Here is a 9,603-nt window from a genome sequence, read left to right on the forward strand (position 1 = left end):
AGCTTTAGTTGGAAAATTGAAGTACAACTGTTGATTAATCGGATGCGCCTCCCCCTTCCGAAAATAGAATACTTCGTTACGGCCCTGCTGGCAGATACCACCACCACCACCTATAAGACGTTACAAGGGATCATACTACTACAACAGCATTAAGTTCTTGGTCACCATACTCCAGTTTATGAAATACTACAGTTTACATTTAAAAGTTTTCTTATTTTCTTTATTTGCGTACAAATCCACACGATAAATACGTTGCTCAGCCTGCGTCACACGATTTTATAATCTTTGTGTGTATGCGACCATTTTACTGTTACGAACTACGAACGAGAACCTGTTTGTCTGCCGGTTATTAGTGGGTACAGCAGCTCGTTTGTAACCGTTCTGTGTAGTAAGCGACGCAGCGCACCCAGTTTTGAGCGTGTTGTTTGTTTCTAGTGCGTTCAAGTTCTTCATTAGAAATACCTTCGGCGTCTTATTTGTGTTTAAAAACTTTTTAATAAAACAATTTAAAGTTGTTTCCAGGATAGATCTACAATGGGTTGTTCTACGTTCCTTGTTAAATATTTACTTTTCTTTTTTAACCTACTTATAGCGGTGAGTATTGTCTTGACCCACATTATATATGTATATAGACGCTGATACTCCCAGTGTTTGCTTGTGGAGGTTATTTTTATTCCGACAATCAATTTTTTTCTGGAGTAGCTACCTAACTGTTTTCTTACAGTTCACATTTAGTTTTTAAATATTTGTCTGTATGTTTTACATACTATTATAAGTACATTTTACCATTGTACGCAATCTATAACGCTCATGATCAAATTATATTTCAGGAGAAGTAACGTGATGTAAATTTTATCTTTTTTTTATCTTACAGATTACAAATGGTGTAGGTATTAAAAAGTATTTTTACTCATATTACATATATTATACCTGTCCTTTAGTATAAACTGACAAATTGCATCATTTTATTTCATAAAGTTTAAATGTTATGTGATAAGAGCATTAATTTGTTTATTTCTGAATTTTAACAACGGTTTTGAGAAAATAAATGATGTAGTATCCGTTAAAGTCTAGAACTCACTGATGTAATTCAAATTAACTTCATTTGGAAGATGTTATGCTTTGAAAAGATATTCAATATGAATAACAATTGCAATAATGATGCATTAATAATATTAAATATAAATGACGAAAACGGTGATATCGAATTCGGGACAATTGTGGTCTCAGTTTATGGTCTTATCATTCAGTAAGGCATTTGTGGTTTGCTTCAGATAGAAACATCCGTGGAATTCCAGCAATGAGACTCTCAAGATATATAGAATCACACTATAACTAGTCATTAAGTTTGGTAGTTCTTGTGACTTTTGATTTAATTCATATGGGTAATGAGTCTGTACGTTAGGGTCGGATTTGACTATATTTATCGTTATCATAAGTATGTGCCCTTAATGTTTCTCTTTCATGAGACCAAATGTGTGATAATCACAGGGTGGAAAAGGCCATTAAAGGTGTTCTAATGCTACCTGGAATACATTCCAAGGCTTTATTTCCTACCTGGGCCTTACGTCTTCCCAAAATCTTGGCAGGTTTTATTCTTTTGTGCGTGAAAAAACGGATGATGATTCCTTGTGGAAGTGAGGAGCCTTGCGCAGAATTTGTGAAAGTAACGAAAACGATGTGAGAGTGTAAGATCTTGGCCCTCTCTTTCTCTTATCATTACACCAGAACGATATTATACATTTTTGAATTTTTTTCATACTAAAGTCAAAGTTGTTCAGGTTTTGAAGTTCACCTGTACTTTTGGGTCTGAGAAAGAAGGCCTATGATAGTGAGAGACACCGAGATGATTCCGAAAAGTATTCTGTCACTTATCATTCGAAGAATATAAAAACTGTTTCAAAAATCTTTGATATTGATCGGTTCGATAATAGAAACAGTCGATAGTAATTTTTGTTTGCTTCGGAATTTCCACTATAATAATTGCCTGGACAAAACTGATATTCAAAAAATCTCGAATCTAGAACAACCATATTGCAAGTTTTTACTTCCTAAATATCATTTTTTACGCAAAAGCCGAAATTCATAAACCACTTCAAACTTTGAATGCATAACCTTTTTCTGAAATTAATTACGTAATTTTGTTGTCAGTATTCATGAATATATGTTCATGCTACCGTGATAAGTTGTTTACGTTTTTATACTTTAAACATTTTTTATGAGAAAACGTGGCTGCTAATCTTTCTAAAAAATTTCATAGTCACCATAAATAAAAATAATGTCTGATCTCTTGCTTATTAGTTCACTCATCATCCTCACTTATGTAACACACCCACGAATAATCAGTGTTTAATACCTGGATTTTAGAACCGTAAATAATTGTCCTACGTATCCGTTCCACGTTCTAATCCCATGTACTAGCGGAATCGGGTATTTGCCAGGTGAAACAACCACAATTATTTTATCGATACCTGTGGTTCTGCTGCTTTTATAACTGTGCAATCCTGCAGAAAATTACCTATCAGCAGCTGTTCCTGACAGTATCGGCGACAATGAAACAAATTGTTCTATTTCTAAACTAGTCAAAAATTTTGTGTTGGTTTGATATGGGGGCATCCGTTAATTAGGTGAGATTTAGTGAGATTTGCCAGGACCCCCCTCCCCTTACGTGAGACTGACGCTAAAAATATTTTAAACTTAATTTATTTTTATTATTCAGGAAAATAATAAATCGTTCAGTAAACTATAGTTAATTTATTCCGNCTGGTGGTGCAGGAAGACAGTCACTGGAAACGCAAAATGAACATTCAAAATATTTCTTTTTAATATCTCTAATATTATATTTTTTGAAGTTGACGTGAGATTTTCGATTACCCCCCCCCCTCCCTAGATTTAAATGGGATTTGATTAGATTTCGTTGGACCCCTGCCCCCTATTCTGAGCTCACGTAATTAATGGATGCCCCCTGTGGCTGCATCGCTTTCTCACCCTGAAAACAATGCTGGGAACTAGCGAGACAACGAAAAGCTAATAATAATAATAATATATCAGGAACGATAAATGTTCTGAACTTTCGATATTTCGATATACACCGTTTTAAGAAGTTACAAAAATGATTAGTACCTACCTACTTAAAAATGAAAAACTGCTTATCTGCAGACCTAAAACAACTATGAGGAAGTTAGAATGGGCTTTTTGGGAACCTGCAATTTTGAAATTATACGGTGATACGCATTTTTTACGTCGGCAATTAGGGTTGCCACCCGTACTTTATTATAAAGTTTTGAACGTTATTTAGGGTAACTGTACTTTGTACTCTATACTTTATGCAACAAATAAAGTACTTACACGAAAATACTTTATTTCAAATGATTTGATTTCTCTGACATTTTAAGATACGTATAATATACAAAAAAAGAGCGGTTGTAAGAATTTTTGCGTAAAATATAATGACAGAGTTGCTGAGATCGATAAATAAATAATATAATTTAATGATTATTTACACTTAACAAAATAAATTTAAAAAGTAATGTTAAATTTGATAATTTTGTGAAAATAGTCGAAAATTTAAATCTGAAAAATGTAAATATGGATGACTTTTAGGCAGAACTTTCATTATTAAAGATATTGTATAATCAGATATATTGTTCTAATGGTTTTGTGGAGTTATCTACTGCACAAAAATAGCAGCAAGTATTTAATAAGACTGATGATAATTACTCAAATTTGTTTATTATTTTAATTTTTCATTTTTACTGCCGATTCCCGCCACATCTGCATTTGCAGAGAGAGTTTTTTCTGTGATGAATTACAAATGGCGAAACGAAAGAAATAAAGCGTCTCAAAATTTGACACTTATTTACTTAACTTAAATCTAGGCTGTAGAGATGCTGTGCAATTGTTTAACTGATAATTATTTGTTAATAAATTGTACTCTATTTTGACCAGAGCGTACTTTTTTTTCTACCTTTAATAACCAACGTCCTTTATTTATATAAAAAAAAAGTGGCAACCCTATCGGCAATTTTCGCCAAACCTGTGATGGCTGTTGCTACATATCCGGTTAGTTCCCTGGGGTCAAGAACGAGGTCTGCTGCTGTTGCTGCATGCTATTTTTCCTGATGACCTCTAACTGCATCGTTTCCATAAGTTTTGTGAATTGCTAGCATATTGAAGAAAATTGCAGCGGCTCTATCGCTGCAATTCGGTTATGCGTTGGTGCTAAATGATGAATTCTGTCAGCGATTTCAGCAGGCTTGTCGGCACCCCTTTGATTCAGGGCAGCTGTCGCTTCCTGGATCCGAATGGATAGTCTTCTCTTCCATAGTTCGATAAATAGATCATCTTTCAGTTTATTATTGTTGATGACATCTAACTGCATCGTTTCCATCCTTTCACTAAGTTTTATAAATTGCTCGCATATTGAAGAAAATTGCAGCGGCTCTATCGCTGCAATTTGGTTATGCGTTGATGCTAAATGATGGATTCTGTCAGCGATTTCGGCAGGTTTGTCGCCATCCGTTTGATTCAGGGCAGCTATCGCTTCCTGGATAGTTTTCTCTTCCATAGTTCGATAAATAGATCATCCTTCAGTTTATTATTGTTTATTTTTTTTTGTCAATTGATCCATCATCAGAGAGGTCTGCTGCTATGTGCTCGGTATCAGACAATTCAACTTGAAAAACGAAATAATATCAACTTCGGTAGACATATATTGAAGTCAGTTACTCTTCCGCTTTTGTCGATTGGAATATGTTTCGTAATTTATTACGAACAATTTCCCATGTTGACAACTTTATTTCACAAAAAGTTGAAGAAACCGTCATTTTTGGTAAATTTAAAACTACATTAAGACTACATTGTAAAGCATCCATTTTCTTTTACCAAGTCTTTCACCAAAATGGTGGTCTAATATCCGATGATATTTTACAAAATGATTTGATACTTTTTACTGATGTATATATTATTCGATTATAGAATTGATTTGATGCTGTTCTAAAATTTGAAATTTCTCCAATTATTTTAACTTGAAAGCAAGTCGTATTGTCGAAATAATAAACTTCGAACTTCGTCTGGAATTAGCTTATCTTTTTCATAGTAAAGAAGCATTTCTAGCTTCTCAGTCACCGGCACAGTACCGGTAAATGCTTCGTAGCCATCGGTATGGTGCTGGTGAATAGATACATCGGTTCTTTTAATACATTCGTTTTCACTATATTTCGTTTACTTTCTGTAGCAATCTGTCCTTCAGTTTGACCGGCGCAAAGTAGAAAAGAACAGCACTAGACCAGAAAAGAAAGGAGACAACTCTCGGCCAAACTCTTAACCGGTGAGGATCGTAGAATCCGTACAGTAGTGCACGGAAAAATTGACCATTTTATCCACTACAATTGCATTGCTCAAATGTGCTGTTATTGGTACCATTTACTACTGAAAATATCAAGGAGATGTTTATTTATATTTGAAGACGTATTAAAGGCTTTAACGCTTGTTTTCGACTTGCACTACTATTCATGATCGAACAAAACTTTTGGCAGGTAGGTACTGTATGAAAAAGTATGTTTAATGAACAAGAGTCGAGAGTATAATGAGCTTTTTTCTCCCTACCTACTATTTTGCCAGCGCTCATCCAAAGCATTTGAAGGGGCACATCGCTACAGAAAGTAAATGAAGTATACTTTGAACATTACAAGATAAATACATTGTCTAAAACTATGATGAATCTCGCTAGCCGGTAAAATCTCCAAGCCCGCATGCCTTAGGTTAACCTCCACTGACTTAGGCCTTAGAAGATACTAAAATCCACAACATCTGAAGATGTACATCTGATTTTCTTTTTTTTTTCGATTTATTTTCAATACAGTCGGAAAATATTTAATAATTAAATGCTCCAGATTTGCCAATAAATGTTTTGTGAAGCATAAGCCAAATGTTTTTTTAACGTTATTTTACTGAAGATGGTTTACCAAGTGCCGATTTAACATTCTATTTTCTTTCTATCTGTACCTAAATTGCAAGATATTCTATTTCCTTTCTATCTATAGTCTGTTTTATGATGTTATGTACTTAAACAATTTTTTTGCAAGATAAAAACATTGTTAGCGAAATTTCTAAAAATAATATCTGAAATCAGCGAATACAATTAACCTTAATAGGTTTCATTGCATCACCTAAACCTAGAGCCACGACTAGATTCACAGGCTATTATTACAGCCAAGCGTTGCGTTATGTAGATTTTCTTAACTGAGTGATATATTACGGAACTTTATTTCCTTTTCTTTATTATGGATCAAGTGGAATTTTAATTAGTATTAAAAAAATGCTGAAAGTGTTTCGTTACCTGGATTATTACAAAAATGTGAACAAAAATAAACCACGAAATTACTTCATTTTCATAATGTGCCAACAGAAATGATGAACAAAATTGTTTTCTATGTATACTTAAGTTTCTCTTTTAATTTTCCGAACTAGGCCTTATAACTTTATTAGGACATGCAAAACCTTCGTCCCTATAAACAGGTAAGGAAATTGAACACACAAATTTACACATTTCTTTGTCGGTATTTTTTTATATCCCTTGAGCGAAAGTGTACGGATATTTTAGTGAACGTGTGGAATATACTGTTTCTACCGATCGTTTATTTGAAGATATATCCTGCTTTGAAAATTGTTCTAAAATTACCGAATCCCTAAAATCCTTTAAACAAAGCGATTTAAATTGTACTTATTGAACTTATACTACATTATTAGTTGAATAAAAAGGTAGCTAAAGCTATTCCACGTCATATTTTTTAAAAGATGATGCCGCCTTTTGATGATTGCGTGTAATAGAACGTCCCTATGATCGATTTACAACTCGTCACTAGTGTATAACAGAGCCGGGCAAACTTTAACTTCGCTGGAGCCGCTACATGAGGTTAATTTGAGTCACTCCATACCCTTCAATGAGTACGAGAGAGTAAGCAGTAATGAATAATTTTGTTTTGTCTTTTTCTTCTCCCTTCCACTCCCATATCAAGCCCCTTCATCCCGTAGACGAGCGAAGCCACTCTCGCAACTTAAATAATACCTACGAAAATTTTCGTTACTACGTTCGCAAAACTATTGGGTTTGGCTATGGATGAGGGGACTCATCTGCGAAATGGAAGGAATAAGAAAAGGAAAGAATCATCTCACTCTCACTCGCAGGATCAATGAGGAGCTACTTGGTTAACCTTGAGGAGCCCTCGGGAGGCAATAGAGCCGAGTTTGCCCGGCTCTGGTGTATAACACGAGAAGTAACGGTAAATCTAACAGACCCAAATTAAAAAAAAAAACAGGTGCAACTCAGTACACGTGAAAGAAGAGAAACTTCTTTGGCGATCTCTATACCTTTATAACAAATAAGTAATAATTGATGAAAGAAAAAGAGAGTACGAATTTTCAGGATTTATGTTTTCCAACATATTTTATCTTTAGTCTACCTATGGAGTATTACTTTAATACGTTTTTATGTAATTCAATAACAAAAAATGGTCAAAAAATTAATTTAGCACTATAGTGTAGTGAATATACATTATACTGTAATATATGAGATGTCGGTTACTAACATCTGACTGTAATACTGATATGCGCAAACGCGCCATTCTATCCTCATAGCCTATCGCTTTGCGAGACAAAACGTGTCGTTTCATGGCCTTGAGATTTTGCTATCGTCGAGCCCAAAGAAGGTTCACTTCAAAAAATGAATAAGCGAATATTCTATTTTATTGGTTATTGATACAGTTGTAAAGCGTTAAGGCAGTATCAGCTAAAAGGGAATCGGTATGGCATTAAGTGAATTATACGTTACTTATAAATGCAAAAATTTAACTTAAAAATTACCGATACACATTCGAACTAGTATAGTAAGTAAACGGGAATTGAGAGGTTTCTATGAAGTTGTCACAAAGTCATGTTTTCCAAAGAAAATCGTATACCTGGAATGTTTGCTGAAAGGACATCCATTGTGTCGCTGTAACATTCTTCGTCAGTGTCATAACTAGATTTAATTGTATTTTCTTTCCCCTCAAAGGATGCAATAACAGATGCGTGAGATCTCATAGACAACGGTATTTCACACTGTTCTACAGTACTCACTCAACATATAGTAACTGTAGCTGATATGGGGCATCTTCTTACCGTTAGAGAACCCATTTAAATTAGGCAGTAGTAGAGCAGACAGCAAAAGTTGATATATGTATCTATTAAAGCGAATTTTGTGGAATTATTATAATTTTTATATAGTCTATCAGTTCGAGATGACTTACAATTCATACTGTGAAAAACCGTAAGAACTGCGGGTGTTTAACAGATGACAGCACCTTATTTAACCGTACATGAAAGTGCTGTTGTTGACAGAATGCCTACTTTTACACACGACAGATGTTGCAGGGAACATCGTAAAAATAAAAGAAAGACACCAGTCAAGAAGAAGGAATAATATTACAACAATTAATGTGTAACAAAAAGAGATACAGACAAGCAGAATTTGACCATGTTGCCAGCATCGGACTTTTAGTTTAGATTTAGTTCCAACCAGGCAGTTATAATGCCGACCCTGATTTTTTCTTCTTTTCTTTTGGGTGTTTCATTCCCACCAGCTAGTAATGCTGATGGGCAGGCAGTCCCTCCGGACTACACCGGAGGGTAGGGCGAAAGGCCTTCTTCAGCCTGCTTTCAGGAATCGTGGGAATGGGTGGGTGGTGGTTGGGGTGAGAAAGATGAGACGGACGAAATGAAGACAGAAGAGAATGAAAGATTATCTGTGGAATATTACTGCCTCAGCATTTGCCTAAGTGATCCAAGGAAACCACAGAAAAACTTGGATCAAGACAGACGGACCCGGAATCGAACCGGCATCCTCCCGAATGCTAGGCAATGGTCTAAACCTCTAGGCCATGCCGCTCAGTCCGACCCTGATCATTCGCTTACCTAAGCGACCTTTAACTACTGCACCGCTTACTATTATTCGGTTATCTTTTCACTTTGTCTGTATCACTCATGAAGTAATTCCTGTCTTAACAAGGGCGTGTTCAAAACGCAGCAAATGACTGCAGTCCCAAGTGAAAGTAAGAAAGAAAATACGTCCATTCTCACAGATAATTTATTGCAGACTTTGCCAATTTTGATGGTCCCAACTATAGAAGGATACCCGTAGAGAGCAACATCGCCCAATCGCCACTCTTTTTATACAAAATAACATATAAATTAAGCTCTACTACTATGACGTTAACAACGCAGTGTTTTTTTGAGGTTCCATGTAGTTCATTAGGGTGTTTGGGAGGTACAATCGGAGACAAGAGTACATAAAATTTGAAATTCGTGATTAGTGTTTTTGGTTTTGGTTTTGCAGCATATCATGAGGTAAAAAAATATTATCTATATCTACTAAAAGAAAAGTATACGGTTTGAGAAAAAATTTGGAATTTAACCATAAACTTTGAATAAAATAAGAAATAACGAATAATATGGAAAATTTTTAACTGACTTTTGGCAGTGAATATGCATTGATTTCAAACTTCGAAACAAAAAATATTCAGTTTCAATCTTTATTAATAATGAGCGTAAAACTTTTTAATATGT

The 9,603-nt window shown here is 34.8% G+C and overlaps 1 protein-coding gene across 1 annotated transcript in view; it reads left to right on the forward strand.

Annotated features, from left to right (window-relative positions):
• Nucleotides 1-267: 267 nt before the first annotated feature.
• Nucleotides 268-9,603, forward strand: part of LOC108740076 (leukocyte surface antigen CD53) — a 39,116-nt gene continuing 29,780 nt past the window's right edge. The window contains exon 1 of the mRNA XM_025980367.1: nt 268-594. Coding sequence (XP_025836152.1) covers nt 535-594 — 60 coding nt within the window. The 5' untranslated portion in view covers nt 268-534. The remainder of the gene's footprint in view (nt 595-9,603) is intronic.

This window comes from Agrilus planipennis, unplaced genomic scaffold (genome assembly GCF_000699045.2).
Source record: "Agrilus planipennis isolate EAB-ADULT unplaced genomic scaffold, Apla_2.0 scaffold168, whole genome shotgun sequence".
NCBI classification, from domain to species: domain Eukaryota; kingdom Metazoa; phylum Arthropoda; class Insecta; order Coleoptera; family Buprestidae; genus Agrilus; species Agrilus planipennis.